The sequence below is a fragment of the Podarcis gaigeae genome (assembly GCF_964106915.1).
Source record: "Podarcis gaigeae genome assembly, chromosome: Z".
NCBI lineage: Eukaryota > Metazoa > Chordata > Lepidosauria > Squamata > Lacertidae > Podarcis > Podarcis gaigeae.
Genome location: NC_139691.1, coordinates 18,784,792 through 18,801,170, shown reverse-complemented (window position 1 = coordinate 18,801,170; position 16,379 = coordinate 18,784,792). Strand labels below are relative to the sequence as shown.

The 16,379-nt window shown below is 46.6% G+C and overlaps 1 protein-coding gene across 14 annotated transcripts in view; it reads right to left on the bottom strand.

Annotated features, from left to right (window-relative positions):
* The window catches only part of SEC16A (SEC16 homolog A, endoplasmic reticulum export factor), a 39,358-nt gene that overhangs the window by 7,081 nt on the left and 15,898 nt on the right, over positions 1-16,379 (bottom strand). For 4 of the 14 annotated variants that reach the window (XM_083721985.1, XM_083721978.1, XM_083721989.1 and 1 more), the window contains exons 7-28: positions 16,089-16,251; positions 15,832-15,974; positions 14,688-14,749; positions 14,450-14,588; positions 13,807-14,049; positions 13,111-13,208; positions 12,354-12,435; positions 11,852-11,969; positions 11,602-11,713; positions 10,982-11,087; positions 9,502-9,642; positions 8,540-8,653; positions 7,739-7,946; positions 6,819-7,058; positions 5,626-5,714; positions 4,349-4,402; positions 3,541-3,690; positions 3,329-3,406; positions 3,173-3,229; positions 2,750-2,861; positions 1,446-1,592; positions 383-477 (exon numbers count right to left, since the gene is read on the bottom strand). In XM_083721985.1, coding sequence (XP_083578111.1) covers positions 383-477; positions 1,446-1,592; positions 2,750-2,861; positions 3,173-3,229; positions 3,329-3,406; positions 3,541-3,690; positions 4,349-4,402; positions 5,626-5,714; positions 6,819-7,058; positions 7,739-7,946; positions 8,540-8,653; positions 9,502-9,642; positions 10,982-11,087; positions 11,602-11,713; positions 11,852-11,969; positions 12,354-12,435; positions 13,111-13,208; positions 13,807-14,049; positions 14,450-14,588; positions 14,688-14,749; positions 15,832-15,974; positions 16,089-16,251 — 2,751 coding nt within the window. The remainder of the gene's footprint in view (positions 1-382; positions 478-1,445; positions 1,593-2,749; positions 2,862-3,172; positions 3,230-3,328; positions 3,407-3,540; positions 3,691-4,348; positions 4,403-5,625; positions 5,715-6,818; positions 7,059-7,738; positions 7,947-8,539; positions 8,654-9,501; positions 9,643-10,981; positions 11,088-11,601; positions 11,714-11,851; positions 11,970-12,353; positions 12,436-13,110; positions 13,209-13,806; positions 14,050-14,449; positions 14,589-14,687; positions 14,750-15,831; positions 15,975-16,088; positions 16,252-16,379) is intronic. The other 10 variants (XM_083721990.1, XM_083721986.1, XM_083721991.1 and 7 more) reach the window with 5 other exon arrangements.

The window sequence follows — 16,379 nt, the reverse complement described above, 5'->3', positions numbered from 1 at the left end:
AATCCAAAGATCAATAGGCTTTTGAAAAAAATAGGTATTTTACGAAATTCTTTTCTTAAAACAGAAATCCTGCTATGGGACAAATCCATATCAGTCCCCAACAAGGGTTGTGTAACCTCCTAAAGATTTATAAGCGACATGCTGGATCAGGCCAAAGCGGGCCCATCTGGTCCAGCCTCCTGTTCTCCCAGTGGCAAACCAGATGCCTATTATGCCACAGGAAGGACCTGAGCACAACAGCAGCACTGCCCCCACATGTGTGGTCTGATTCAGAGGCACACTGCCCCTCCAGCACTGGAGGCAGAACATATCCATCAAGTTAGTAGCCACAGGCAGTCTTAATATTCTCTGAGAACGTGTTAACACTGCAAATCCAACTTACTGAGGGTTCTGCAGCCACTCCAGGGTTGCTCTGGCTTCCTGGCACCAGCTGCCCTCCCGCCCCTTTCTCCTCCAAAGGCAGCTGATCCTCTGGAACTGCAGGAGAGACCCCAAGTTAGTACACAAAACAAGCTTTGTATCTCTTCAGACAGGGTGGTTGCACCCAAAGGTGCGCATGGGAGAGGCCAAGACTGAGCAGCCCATTTTCCAAGGAGAAAAGACCACAAGCAAAGGATAACTCCTCTTTGCCCCTGTGAGTAGCAAGTAGACCTTCCACCTGCTGCTGGACTACAACTCCCATCATCCATGATTATCAGCCATGCTGACTCAGGGGCTGATGAGTCCAACGTTGTTTGGAGGGAAACAAATTAGCCACCTCTGCACTTTAGAGCTTTCCATGATTTGCCAGAAAACAGCTGTCTGCGATAAAAAGTTTCACCCTCTAAACTGAATAGGGGTGGGGGTGGGGAGACTAATTGCTGTTTGTTAATGGGATGTTCTACACAGTGTCTACATTTCAGAGTTACGAAGCCATAAAAGATTGTTTGCTTCATATTGTATACTCTACTCTAAATATGTTTTTTAGTATTTTCATTTTTATGTTGTAGAAACTCATGTTTATTTAGCACCTTGGCTTTTACTCTTTTAGATCTATTGATCAATCGGGGAATATATTCTCTAGTGCTGGCCGTTCAAACATCAAGTCAACTGGTAAAGGAAATTTCAAATTTCAAGGAAGAACCAGAGAATTGTAGGGCTGGAAGGGAACCCCAAGGGTCATCTAGTTCAACCTTCAAATCCCACTTTTAAAAATTATTATTATAAAACCCAAGGCACCTATAGAGAGAGAGAAATACTTATAGCTGCTGGCGAATCCACCCACCAAATGGCAGTTCCCATGAAGACTGTGAAAACTCACGACACTTTTATTTCCTCCTTTCCATATAGCACAAGAAAGAGGCTAAACAAGAGGAATAAGACTGATCTTCAAACAGTTATACAAGAGGAAGGGAGGCAGAGGAGGTGGGCTGGGGCAGGGAGAGGCCTCTCCAGGCTCGACTCACCTGAGTTTGGGACGAAGAGGTTTGCTGCGATGGGCATGGGGGCCAGGGGAGCAAAGAGGTCTGATGGAGCAGGGGGCGCAGCACCACCACTGGGTGACTTGGCCCCACCAGGGTTCAGGATGTCGACATACCGGGCTCTGCTTGCTGCTGCAAAGAGGCAAGGAGGAAAGCTTATCACCATGCAGTGATGGAGTCTGAAGGTAGAGATCAGGGAGTGGGTGGGTGAGGGCAACCAGGAAGCAAGACCACGCTCCAAAAATAGTCATAATCACATTAGCAAGGGTCCAAGCAAACCCATTAAAACTAATGGACATTATTAACTTAGGTCCATTCATTCACAGAGAGCCAGCATGATGTAACAGTTAAGTGTTGGATTGGGGCCTGGGAGAGACTAGGGTTTGAATCCCCACTTGGCTATAAATCTCAATAGGTGTGACCATGGGTCACAGTCACTACCTATGAATCTGGTGTAGTAAGGATTAAAACAAAGAAGGAAGAGAACTATATACACTGCCTTGAGCTCCTTGGAGGAAAAGGTGGCATATAAATTAAATAAATAAATGAATTTTCAGTTACTCTAAGCAGGACAGCTGGATTCAAGCTCACTAACGCTGAGAGTGTGAAGTGCGGAGAACAACAGGTGCCAGTAGAATAGCCATGTAATGGTCATTCCACACTTGCAAAGAACCAATTCTTCAGTGTGGCAGCACCTACCCTGTGGAACTCCCTGCCCCTTGATGTTAGGAAGCCACCTTTGCTGTATTACTTTCAATTCCTGTGTTGTTGTTTTAAACTGTTTTTTAAACTACTCACTTTATATTGAAAAAACAACTAACAAAGTTTTTTGTTGTTGTTTTTTTAAAAACCTGGCCTTTGGTCATAATGGCAAAAAATAACTGCTTGTCCAAGAGCAAGAATTGCAAGTGAATATGGAAATAAAATCTGGGAAAACTGGTTGCCCCTTATACATTATTGTCAGGAAAGTAACTGCCTACTCTGAGAGCAGATTCCAGTAGGTTTTGAGGTATGCAAGGTATTTTAAATAGGAAATACTGTAGTTCTGTGGGTTATTGTTAATAGTTGTCAAATAATAATTACACACACACACTTCTCTGCCTAATCCCTGCCTAGTAATTGTTTGTTTCACACATAATTTTGCGTAAGGGTAACAGACCTGACATGCAGCTTCTTGCATCTGTAATGACTGGCAAAGATTGAATTCTCTGCCAAGGACCGAAACAAACAAACATGTCTATTGTGCATGCTATTAATGCCCAAAACACAGCTCACACCTGAACAGTTACCTGCTTTCCTGGAGAACATGTTTACGGAGCTGTTGGGAGGTCCTCCTGATCCAGAGGGAACTGCTTGAGGGACCTGAGGGAACCCTGAAGGAGGTGGAGGTGGTGGCTTGCTCTGGAAGTAGGAGGAAAACAGACCCTTGAAACCAAGGCCACCTCCTGGGGCAGGTGCATTAGGAAAGGAAACGAACTAAACTCTGCTCTTTGCTTGACCCCAGACTATCTGTCACATTCACATCATGCACTGTGATACCACTTTGGACGGTCACGGCTTCTCCTGAATAATTTTGCGAATTCATTCAGGGTGCCAAGGGTTGCTGGGAGACCCCTTAGACCCCTCGCAAAGCTACAGCTTCCAAAATGGTTGAACAGCCAATCCCTCTTTTACAGGGAACTCTGGGAACTGCAGCTCTGTCCAGTATTTACCTCTTCCTCCGGTTCATCCAAGTTGACCCACCGCTGTTTCTTTTCATCCCAGACAATCTAGGAGAACACATAGGAACTGGTTAGGAGGCAAACCAGGCAGGCTGTGCAGATGTTCAGTTAAGGACTCACAACCACTGGGATTCAGGGTAGACCTACCGATTTGTTCTTATCATCAGGGAGGTGAGCTTCGTTCTTGCCTTTCCCCATCAGCCAGCCAAGCCACGTTGCTCCACTCTGCAGGGAAAAGAAAAGAAAGGTAAGTCTTGCAAGAGGGTGAAGACAATGGCCCCGCCCCCAACAAACCCAGCCAATTGGAAAAGCTGGGGGCAGAGATGAAGCTGCTACTTTTACCTTGAATGCTGGCCTACCTTCCGAGGCTCAGGCTCTTTTTTGCTTGGCTTCCCTTCTGGGATGGGCGGTGGGGGTGGGGAGGGCTGCTTGGCTGCAGAGTTCCGTCTCTCTCGCCCAACAGAGTGCACAGAGGATTCTGAGGTGGTCCGGGATCGCACCCCGAAGCCCTGCAATTGTTACAAAAGGAACCAGGATAACATTACAACCCCAAAAGAGAAGGAAGCTTCAGCAGGTGCCAAGAAGTGTTGTGGGTCCCCTGTTAGTCTGGGTCCCCTGTTAGTCTGACTCAAGAGCAGATCCGCTGAAATACAGTGGTACCTCTGGTTACGAACTTAATTTGTTCTGGAGGTCCATTCTTAACCCGAAACTGTTCTTAACCTGAGGTACCACTTTAGCTAATGGGGCCTCCCACTGCTGCTGCACCGCTGCATGAGTTCTGTTCTCATCCTGGGGCAAAGTTCTTAACCCGAGGTTCTACTTCCGGGTTAGTGGAGTCTGTAACCTGAAGTGTTTGTAACCAGAGGTGTTTGTAACCCGAGGTACCACTGTAGATGGATGGATGGATGTTGACTAACTTTGGTTACTTTGGTAACTTTGGTTGACCAGCTTTGTTAACTTTGGTTCGTCAGTTTCAGTGGGTCTACTCTTGAGTAGAACTTAGTTGGACACAACCCAAGGTTCATCAGGGCAGAGAAAAAGTTCCAATGCAGCATGGAGGTGTGAAGAAAGGGTGAGATATTTTTTAAAAATGGAGGAATGAAAGAGAGAGAGAGAGACAGACAGACAGACAGAGCGACAGAGGTAGGGAGTCTGCGCATGGCATACCATGTTAACTGAAGAAGACTGGGAGGTGGATCTGGATCGTCGGCCCGAGCCCTGCTTAGACACAAAGCCAGTACATCAACAAGCAAGCTAAGCCAACCTACTAACAGCGGATGCAGAGTCAGACCAGCACATTCTTCAGCCACAAGTTGAGCTTGTTAAGTGGGAAGGCAAAGGCTGTATGGTGAGCCTGATACAACAGGTTGGGAGTGGGGAGCCTTTGGCCCTCTGGAAATTGCTGAACTACAACTCCCATTAGCCCCAGCAAATGTGGCAAGTGTGATGATGGGAGTTGCAAGTTTTCAGTTGTTTAAAACTGCTTTTAATATTGTGTTTTAAAGTTGCAACCCACCCAAGGACCTTAGGGTGAAGGGCAGGTAATTAATGTTTATAACAACAGTTCAGCAATATCCAGAAGACTATAGGAGCTCCACGCTTGTAGCAGGTCTTGACTGGACTCCCCCCTTGACCACCTGGCTCCTCTGCTCTTGGCCACTCTTCAGTATGACTGTGTGGAAAGGAGGATTAGGTTATCCTGGGGGGGGGGGTGTCCAGAAAATCTGGCCCACACACCTAAAACAGAGGGGACTACTCTGCCAAACAAACGGTCTTAGGAACATGAGAAGCTGCCTTATACCAAGTCCATCCAGCTCAGGGTTGTCTCCAGGGTTTCAGGCAGGGAGCCCTTCCCATCCCTACCTGGAGATGCTGTTAGGGACTGAACCTGTGTCCTTCTGCATTCAAAGCAGCACTCTACCAATGAGCCACCTCGCCTTCTGCTTCAGCATGCCCCTGGCGTCTGAGCATGCACACAGCACACACAAACAAGGGTGGGGATTCACAGCACGCCTTCAATACCAGACCTTTTTTTTTCTGGGCTGTACACAACAAATTTTTTTCTCAGTGTACACTCACTGAAATGAATAAGCCTAAATCAGTCATGTCCCATTAATTTCACTGGGTCTCCTCCGAGTATCGGGTTAACGTTGGGTACAACCCTTTTATGTGTGTGCCAGATGAGGATGGCCACACACTCATCGTCAGCACAGCTAGCTGGGAGGACAGCACTTCCGAGCGACGGATTCGAAAGCAGAACCCAGAAGCGGACCTCCAGGTGCCCCTTTGCTTGGCCCTCGTACAAACCTGAGCTACAAACCGGAGAGGAAGGAAGGACAGAGCTTTCAGACAGGGGCATGGGTGGAATTTGGCTCCAAATTAATGGCCATTATGTGCTCCCAACAAAAAAAAAGTTAAAAAAAGAATAAGAGCAGGATGGATACCATGCTTGCCATCTTCCCATAGAAGTCATCCTCTCTGGGCTCTGGTCTGGCCTTCCAAGCTTGAGTCTCCTGGGAGCCGCCCTGCACTCCTGAGGCAGATATAAAAGACACATCAGGATGAGTATGCAATGGGTTGGAAGGAGGCACAAGAATGATTGCATCATTAAATTGCATCAATGGATAAACCAGCTCAACGTTTGCTGAACTTGCTTTCACAGGAAGCAGTGATGGCCATCAACCTAGAGGGTGATGCTTTAAAGAGGACTAGACAAATTAATGGAGGAGAGAGCTAGCAATGGCCACTAGTCAGGGTGGCCACGATGCTCTGTATTCACAGCTGGGGGCAGCCATGCTTCTGAGCATCAGTTGCTGGAAACTACAGGAGGGGAGAGGGCTCCTGTGCTCAGATCCTGCTCAGATCCCCAAAGGCATCTAACTATCCACTGTGAGAACAGGATACTGAACGAGATGGGCTACTGTCTGTGTTGAATCAAAGGTGAATTGTTTCAGAAGCTTTGCTAATGACATCTTGGCTGTCAAGATAACCCCACAATTAATTGGTAGTTGTTGCAGCAATGAGCTCACATATATTTACAGTCACTTGCTTTTATAGAGGCTAATGATGCTTTGATGTTACCCTTATCTGTGAGGCTTGGGGTGCTGGGCTCTGAGCCCAGAAAGGGGAACTATCTTTAAGACTTGGGTATCTACCATCAATGCCCTCATCTAGTCAGGTGAAATGACATATGCTGCTTTGTTTATGAAGAATGTATGCATGCTTGCTTGGGTGTGGACAAGCCATGTGCTTGCTATGTTGTCTATCCTGCATCTGCAAAAGCTAGGAGAACTGGCAGGCTGCTTTGCTGTAAGTCTACACCTTCTCTAGAACTGGCCACTCTGATGTTTTTCACATTCTTCTTTAGTGTCCCTGCACTCAACCACTCATACAAGCCCTTCTTTAGGCCTGCGGTTCAGAACATTGGTCAAGGGCTGGTTTCTTCTTATGTTCTTATGATATTTTGGTGTGGACATTCCATATTGTATGGCACTCCCCAATGTGACCGTAACTTTGCAATGCAGGACATAAGCAAGTGATGGGGACCTTTGAAACATGTGCAGCTCTCCAAGAATGGAAAAAAGCAGAGAGACCCCTTTCTGTCACACCCCGCCCCTGCCACAATGCCAGGACAAACCTGCATCTTGGTTGAGCTGCTCCTGCAGCTGAAGTTCATTTGCTTGAGAGGATGGACCTGTTTGTGGCACCATCCCCATTGTGGGGTATGGAGGGTTCTGCTCGGCTCCATAGGCATGGGCATAGCTGGGTCCTGGCCCTGTAGAAGGAGGAGCCGCAGGGTAGAAAGGCGTATGGCCAGTAGCCTCTGAATGGGAAGAAGGTGCCGCAGTGACTGAGCTGTCAAGGATGGCCTGAGGAGCTATGGAGGGAGTGACAAAGAAGGTAAATGGACATCTAGGATGTTTGTAACCCACAACAGACTGGAGCCCAGAACAACTCACTATCAATCCAAAGAATATTCCACCCCTCTTTGATGGATGAGAATATATTTGGGTCAATTTGCATGGCCAGAAGCAGCTCAGTGGCTGCTGGCAGGTCAAACCTACTATCAATGAACTGCATGGGTTGTGGAAACAAGCTCCACCCAGGCAGCCTGTGTGCCTTGAGACATCATAACCAAAAAGAGCAAACTGGATCCCCAACCAAGTGATGACTACTGGCACAGAGGAGGAGAAGGCTAGCAGTGGCTACTAGCCACGATGGCTATGCGCTGCCTTCACAGTTGGAAGGAGCAACTGTATCCGGCTCTTGCTTGTGGGCTTCCCACTGCAGCATCTGGGTGGCTACTGTGAGGACAGGAAGCTGGACTAGTTAGGCCACTGGAGTGACTCATCAGGGCTCCTCTGATGTACTTAACACCAAACACAACAAGGCCTTAAACTGGGAGCACAAAGGGTCCTGGGGAGCCCACCACCACATTCCAACAGTGGACACTGCTGACAAATGGTTCCCACCCTACAATTCACTGTTGTTTCTTATTCTCCCTGCCCCATCTCTGACCTCTCCCTACCCCATGAAACAATGGCAAGGAACACCCACCGGAAGGCATCAGCTGGACACTCGGCTGCACAGGGTGACCTGTGCCAGGAAGCAAAGAGGCCAGGAGTGGGTTGTCAGAGCCGGATAGCATCTCATGGCCAGCCCCCATCCCCTCGCTTTGACTGACATGGTCCAGTTCAGAGCTTGGTGTGCTGCAGGCATATTGCTGAGGTGTGGATCTCCCTGCGCTGTAAGCGATCCCACCCTCCTGGGAGAAGAAAAAAAAAAATCAAAGATGGCAGTTTTCAACTGACAGACATATCTACATGTTTCCCTTTGCTAGGCCCAAGACCACCACTGCAAAAGGTTTCTAGGTTAAAGGCCCCTCTGTGACCTCCATCCCTTAGTCAGAGAGAGAGGAGCACAGGTCGCTGCCTTACAAGGAGTCAAAGCATTGAGCCCATCTAGCTCAATATTGTCTACACTGACTGGCAATGGATCCCTTCAGGGTTACAGACAGGGTTCTTTTTCTTTTGTACAATGGTTCTTGAGATCAAGGAGCAAGTTTTGGTCCATGTCTGGAGACCCTAGGATGCAATTTTGAATCAAGATGGTGGATTGAACCTTTCAAAACTGATTTCAAAACTGCACTGGTTTTTTCTTGCTTTCTTAATATTCCTGAGCAACATGAGGTATAAGGCTGCTAATGTTTCAAAGCAACTCTTTAAAAATAAGGGAAAGGTTTTCAGCTGAAACCCTCAGCTCACTTCTGTTTATACTGCACAAAGCGGGGCTACACTGATTGAATGAACATGCGTGGGAATCTCACACACTGAACTTATGGGACGACAGCATACTCACCTTGATCTGCCCATCTAAGCTTCGAAGTTGTACCAACCAATCAGGTTCATCAAAAAATTCCTGCTCAGGTTTCTCCCTTATCTGAGGGTCAAAGAGCCGCAACCGAGGGGAGATCTGTGAAGCAGAACCATTGGAAATGGTCAAAGGAGGACAGAGAGAAGGGAGCTTCTGGGACTGCTCTGTTGGGGCAGGCAACTGCAACCACTTTTTTAAAGATTTACATATATTTATTTATAGTAATACATAACAAAGTATAATAGCGGATGCCAAATAAAACTAAATAAGACAAAAGTAGAACGGGATAGCTAAACATGTAGGAATAAATTTACATGCTAAAATCCAACATAATAAATTAACATCACAAAGTTTCAAGTGACAGAAATGGGTTAACATTCTCCTGTACCTTATTACTTCAGTACATTATAAAAAGCCTCCATTTCCTGATGAAGACACTATCTTTTAGTCTGCCCTCTCTGGTTCTCACTATATATGTGAGCTTAACTAAGTTAACTATGTTCCAGATTTTAGTTATCCATTCCTCATGGATGGTGTTCTCATTTCCTCCCCAGTCATGACAGATAATAATTCTGGCAGCAAGCAAGAGATGTTGCATCAATTCCCTGTCCTCTATTAGTACAGTTTCTTTAACGTTTCTGAATAGCAAAATCTGACGTTCCATACGTAAATTATAGTCAGGTATTACTTAAATTTTCATTGCTGTATCTTCCCAGAATGTTCTAAGTTTTGGGACAAGTCCAGAATATATGCTGCATTCAAGCACAGACTGCAGTCATTTCTAACTTTATGTTTCCCTCTCTACTGAAGATATCCAGGGACTAACTGCTCATAGAAACATTGGAGAGGGCTGTGTGTTGTGTTCGGAGGGGCCTACCTTAACCAAGACACACAGCACTGGAAAAAGGCAGTTAAACCTCCCCACCCCCACCCCCAATATACTGTACCTGGATCAGCTGACTAATCAGGACCGGGGAATAGTAACAGGGGTTCTTGAGGATGGCTTTGGAAATCACTTCACAGTAATGGAAGGCCTGTGCGGCCAGCCCCACTTCGGCCAGTCGACAGGCATAGATAAACTTAAAAACCTGCAAGAAAGAGGATTTTGAATCTTAGGTGATTTGGGAGCATGGCCTTAGCAGCAGCAGCAGCAGCAGCAGCAGTTAAAAGCATGAGGGTGCCTGGCGTAGACATGCTGCTTGCACAAGCAGCACCAATGTTCCAGAACCTCAGAGCTGTCATTTCTTCTCAAGCAGCCCAAACCTACAAGGTGCCTAGTGCCCAGCCCCTGCCCTGGCGTTCACTCCGGACTCTTCTCAACAGCTCATGTCTGGGTCATGTAGCCTTCATAGAGAGGAATGTAACAGGGGACTTTGCCCCCTTATGAGGAAACACCCTTCGAGGACACCAGGATCGTGCCTGGAATAGCTTTCGGCTGATGCAAGCAAGTTAATTAAGAAAGGTATTTGTATGATCAATGTTTCATTAAAAAAATGAAAATGGGTCACAACAATAAAACCTTAAAAGCTTGCAATAAAAGCCATTAAAAAAGTTAGAAATAAGACAGCAATTAACAGTTGTAGAAGGATGTCTTCTTAACTGCCCGTGTAGGGCTGGCAAAACAGAAATATTTTCAGCAGGTGTTAAAGAACAGGCTTAGTGGCCAAGTTCCTCTCCTCTGCTCAAATGTCTCTCAAGATCTGAGGGATAGCTCAGTCGGCAGAGCAAGAGACTTTCAATCTCAAGGTTGTTTGGTTTGTGCCCCACACTGGGAAAAAGATTCCTGCATTGCAAGGGGGGAGGCTTTATGACCCTTGTGGTCCCTTCCAACTCTACAATTCTAGGATTCTAAGGCGATGCTCTCATTTTAGCTGCAATTTTTTAATCTTATGTTTCTATCTTTTGCTAAATCCTTTGAAACTGTATTACAATGCATTTTAAGCAAGCAGATGTTTTCATGCTCAGGATTTATCCTGTGTGTGCTCTTGTTTTAGCAAGTCTGCGATGGTATAAAAAAATGATCTGATCTCTCCACAGCTCCATGCATCCAACCTGAAACACTCCTTTCCCAGCTTCTGTGGCCACTCCCATCTTTTGCTTTTCCTTCCTCTCCCTCTCTCTTGCCCTGAAGCTGTGTGGCCCAGAGGGTGGGGTGGAGGTGGGGCTAGGGGTTGCCACCGCCCCCAGCACACACAAGCCAAAAAGGAGCTTCCTCCAGCACACATTCCCAAGAAAGGCTCCTGAACTGCAGGGGCAAGGTGCTCCTTTTCCATGCTTTCTCAGAACTTGAGCTGTGTTGCACATTATAAGCAAGATCAAAGTGGAAGGGGACAACAGCTGTCAAGCATTTGCAACCACTGCAAAACAACAAGGGGACAAAGAGCAGCCATCACCCAGGAGACTGAGAAGACATGAGGCACCCCAAACCTGGAAATTGGGCAACGAGCATGGCTGTGTCCCCAGGGACTGCGCATATTCGTAGGCTTCTGTCCTTCGGATGGCTTCATTAGTGGAGAACTTTGAAAAAGGTGAACTGAAAGGTAAACAGAAGGGGGTGGGATAGGAAAGTATTTTGTGAATGAGACACAGGCACTTGACTTGAAGGCCATTTAGAATATGGAGGTAGAAAAAGGCGCAAGACCCTCTGGCACCCCTTGAACAGCTCCATCAGCAAATTTCATTGCCATGGCCCTTCTTTGGCCTCAGAGATAGAAACTTGGGACAGGGGCAGAGAGACAAGCCACAGTCCCTCAGCAAGGCTGCAATTGGCCCAGGGATCAGCAATAGGTGCATATCAAAATGTACACAAAGGCAAGGCTTTCCTGCACAACAACCACAACCATGAGTCAGGGAGAGGCAGCTTTAATGCTCTTTTTTTAAAAAAAAATGGTGATAATGAAGGGTGGCTGCTTCAATGCATTTGAAGCTGTGTTTGTGTTGGTTATTTGGTGGTTTCATGCTGCTTTGTGAAGGCTCACCCCTCTTTAGAAAGTGGGTTATAAATTTATTACTTAGGGCTTCATGGCAACCCATTCCTCCCCACCCACCTGTGGTTTGAGCCAATCAGAACCAGCTTAGTTGTTTTCTTCGTGTAGACTCCGAATCCAACCTGAGCCATCAGGTAGCAGAAGTGAGCAGCATCTAGGAGGCCTCTCGAAGCTGTGGCAAAAGACAGAAGGCATCCCTTAAAACGGGGGCAGGAGAGGACTGAGGCCCAGGGGCCCTCTGTTCCCAGAAACTGATCACTCTTCCCTCCCACCCCAATCTCCATAGGTGGGATTTGCTTCTGTGGTTTACCAAGCGTGTCGCCCATGGTGATGATCGTCCTGTGCTCCACCTCCATGTTATTTGTCAGGTTGGAAAGGACCATTGCCAAGTGGGGTCTCCAGTCTCCCCATTTCTCATCTCCACAGCACTAGGAGGGTGGGGTGGCAGGGAGAGAAAGACAGGATAAATGAATTTTCCAGTACACTGCTAAGTCTTTACCTCTGCCTTTCAGTTTGTTTCTGCATTAAAAACAACAACACTGTACTGTGATTTTACTGTTTTGCTTTTACAATTGTTTTGCACACTGCCTTGGGACTAATGTGAATGGAGGTATAAAGATATAAAATAAGATGAGCCACTGCAAGTCTGACGAATAAATAACTACAAATTCACAAAGTGCATGGCTGCTAAGGGAGCACTTAACAGTACATTCCTGTTTAAGCACGCACAAAACTGAAAGCCCTTTGCCCAATGAGGAATTGTGGCCTCCTCCAATGGGCAGGGACAAGGCAAGCTCTCACTCAGGACTCACTGTGGATGCTGCGGGCATCCTCCCGGACATGAGCTGGTAGACAGTCTGCAGGGGGTCGTTGATTGGGAGGCTGTTGGCGAACCTGACAAGCCAAGAACACACAAAGTCAGGGGTCTTTCTAAGGAGACATTAAGAGAGTCCAACGGCACTTTGAAGGCATAAGAGCCCTGCAGCAGCAGTTGGATCAAGCAAAGGGAACCCATCAAGTCCAGCATGCCAGTCCAACAGCAACCAACACGTTTCTCCAATGGGAAGCCCAAATGCAAAACCTGAACACAACATCAACTCTTCCCACTTGTGGTTTCTAGCAACTGGTATTCAGAGGCATACTGCTTCTGGCAGTGGAGGCAGAACAAAGCCATTGTGGCTAGTAGCCACCGATAGCCTTCTCCTCCTTCGATTTAGTAAATCCCTTTTAAAGCCACCCATAAGAAGTCTGCTAGACTGTGCAGTCCAGCCGTCTTATGGTGATCAAGCAAATGTCCACGATGGGAAGCCTGCAAGCAGGACCTGAGGAAACAGCAGCAATTCTCCCCACCTATGATTTCCAGAAATTGGTATTCATTGGCATATTGCCTCTGATAGTGGAGAGAGAACGTGTACCCATTGTGGTAAGCGCATTTATTTGCTTACTCCAGGCAAGAGATGAGTAAAGAACAGGTGTGGGTAACCAGGTGACGGCAGCAGAGTTTTAAAAATGTATTGAAGTTCACTGGAAAAAGGGCTGGGAGTGCACATGGAGGTAGGTATCTCTTACCTGGTCATCACTCTTGCGTGAGCCCTACTGTCCATCTTGCTGGCCAGCAGCAAAGCGTGGCCCCAGAGCCCGTGTTTCATGGCTGATTCCAGAGCGTCCTGGTGAGCGGGAGGGGACAGAAACTTGTCAAGCTGGGCATGGATCTCCCCTGGGGTGTGCTCAGCACCCATAGCTCTCCTCCTCACTCTAACACATGCTCAGGAAGAAACCAGCATTTGACTGAGAAACCTTTAATCAGATTTCTTTTGGTGTCAGCACCTAGGGTCAATGCCAGCTTCTAGAAAGACCTTAAAGGGGCTACTTCAACATCTTGGTATAGAAGGGTGTGGTGTATCGCCCTCACTGAAAACCCAACATGCAAGCTATGACTGGCAAAGAAGAAGAATACACAAGGATGCTTTTGCTGGAGAGTTGGTGGGACATCACCACCATCACAAATGCAAAACCAAACAGGACCAGTACCCAGCAGTTTGCACTAATGTCATGCGAAACACTTCCTCCCTTCCTTTTAACAGAAACATCTGTCATTGTAAGGTGGAAATTACTATTATAACAAAGATTAAGGTATCTCCAGAATTGGGAGTCATAGTGCTGTTTTTGTTGCCTTTGGTTCAGTAACAACACTAAAATTTTACACACACATACGTATTACTGTTATGTAAGAAAGAAGGAAATTAGCCATCCCTAGCCCGTCACCTTCTTGCGGCCATAGAGCAAGAGCTCCCGGAACCGGTCTGTCTCCTTCTCGAGGTTGCCAATGGTGGCGATGAGGCTGTCTGAGAGGAAGGAGAGCTGGGCTTCTCCAGACTCCTCCTCTGCCTGCTCCAGGGCCTCGTTCGTGAAGTCAATCAGGTTTGCTTCATTGGGTGATTTCCCTGGGAGCCACACTGTGCGATGATCCTGCAGCAGGAGCTCAGCAAGGTCTGTGCCCACCACTGTCTGCAAGGAAAGCAGTGGACAGCAACACTCTTTCAAAAGGGCAGCTTGGATGGAGACGTCCCACAACCTGGCAAGGGGGTGGGGAGAGAAACATCTAGCTGGTCCCCCTTAGCCCAGAAACTGCAGGACTTGAGTTCGCAGTCAAGTGTGACTTTTGCTTTGTTTAGTAAAATTAACTGTTTGGTAGACTATACCCAATGAGTGATTATCATTCTTTAGCTCTGCATTCAGGCATTCTTTCAAAGCTCAAGGTGGGAGGGCAGGGCAGGGCATGCCTTTCCCTGTACATCACTGCAACCATCCCATAAAACTGAAAGCACAGTGAGTTGGAAGGATTAATCTGCAGGATATTAAGCATTTCACTGTTTCAGATATTTAGCAGGAAGCCCAGAACTCTTACCCCATTCTGTCTGCACAGGAGAATGATGAAGTCCCAGAGGAGCCGGGCAGACTCCTTGTCGATCAGAGTGTCATTCTGAAAACACCGGGTGGCTTGGTTCTGGGCAAAATTGATAACATCCACTTTGTGAGTCTCTTCTCTATAAGGAGGAGAAGAGAAAGCAGTGGTGAGGCAGGGAACTAGGCCTCCAAGGGAGGCAGCTCGGAGCAATGTGACGAAAGGCAAGTGCTTCACATACTTGGTGAGGGGGCCAGGGAAGGCTCTCATCTCCTCCTGCTCCAGAGAGTGCTGCATCACCATCTGCAAGGCAAGCAGAGGGGAGCATCATGGACAGGGTCTGTGATGCATCTCATTACACTGAAGGCAGCACTAACTAGACCCTGCTGAACTCACAAATTAGGGAACTCAGCAATGGGGGAGTGGGCTCTGCTGAATTAAGGGGGACATAACTATTAATAATAACAACAATAGTAATGTATTGCCCATTCATCAGCCAAAGGTCCCAGGCAGGATTACAACATTAAAACACAGTATGCAAACCAGTTTAAAACAGCTTACAATCACAGAAATATGGTGGGTTCTAAAATATACCCCTGAAGTGACAAATGTCATGGTAAATACTAATAATAATTTATTATTTCATGAGGCAAGCCAAAGTTATTTTCAATATAAGGACATATATAAAACAGATAACTACATATAAAAACCATGAAAACAGTTGTGTGTATTCACACACACACTTATTAATATAAAGTACAGTTTACTACCACATCACATATAGAAAAGCAATGGGATAAATATTTTAGAAGGCTTAGTGAAATTAATGGCAAGCTTTGTTTCATTGCATATCATCATATATTTTTTAAAAAACGAGCTGGCCATTTACACACATTAAGTGTTATTAAGCATTATTTATTATTATTATTATTATTATTATTATTATTATTATTATTATTATTATTAAATACATTTGTCCCAGATCACCTGGCACTTCAAGTGTGTGACCAGCAAGGACAGCAATGAAAGCTGGGCATGAACCGGAAGCTTCCTAGAAAGCCTCCTCCTCTATTTTGTCTGTTTAAAAAGAGTCTTAATTAGTCAAGTTCAACAAATAAATAGAAGCTCTTCCAACAAAGCTCCATTTTAACTTTTTTGCACCATCTAAATAATTGGTTCATTCCACCACTTTAGGCCTCATATTTGAGCTCCTCAAAGGAAAGGTGGGATATAAATGCAACAAATAAATGAACAGAGCAATGTTTTATACAGGATGGTTTAGCCTGCAAACTTGGTAAGGCAGTGAGAGATTCTGTAGCATTAACAATAGCAAGACACAGAGTCCTGGGTGGAGCACAGCTGAGGCAGGCATTCCCCTCCCTTACCTCCATGCTGTGGATCTCAACCAAAGCTGGCTGCCCCTCTGAAGGCAGGTTTGCCAGGACCTTGATCAGGTAGCCCCCAGGACCGAACCTGCAGCAGACATGGGGCACTGAAAATTTCTCAGGCGGCAGAGGCCTTGAAGGGGCTGCGATGGGGAAGGAAACAGGCAGGCAGGTTAAGAACAAACATCTGGCAGGTGTCGGCTCTCTGTTTGCACCTTACTGGATGCATAAAACCCAAGAAGTCGCCCAGGTGCTACCTTGTTCCACAGTCATCCACGCAGCTTGAGTTGCATAGCTGTCCATGAAAGGGGACTGCTCGCCAAAGTGGTCATAGGAATACTCTGTGTGGAGTGAGACTGGTTGGTGATTCGCTTCATAGGTGCCAGCTGTCAGGTCATGGTTGCTTCGATACAGCTGGCTCTGGAAGGGAAACATAAGGAAGAAGTGCTTAAGGGCCAGAGTTTGAGCAGAGGAAATGGCAAGGTACAAGCTACTCACCGCCCTTCAAGTGAGAGCCCAGGTTGTCCTAATAAACCACAAGGACCTGC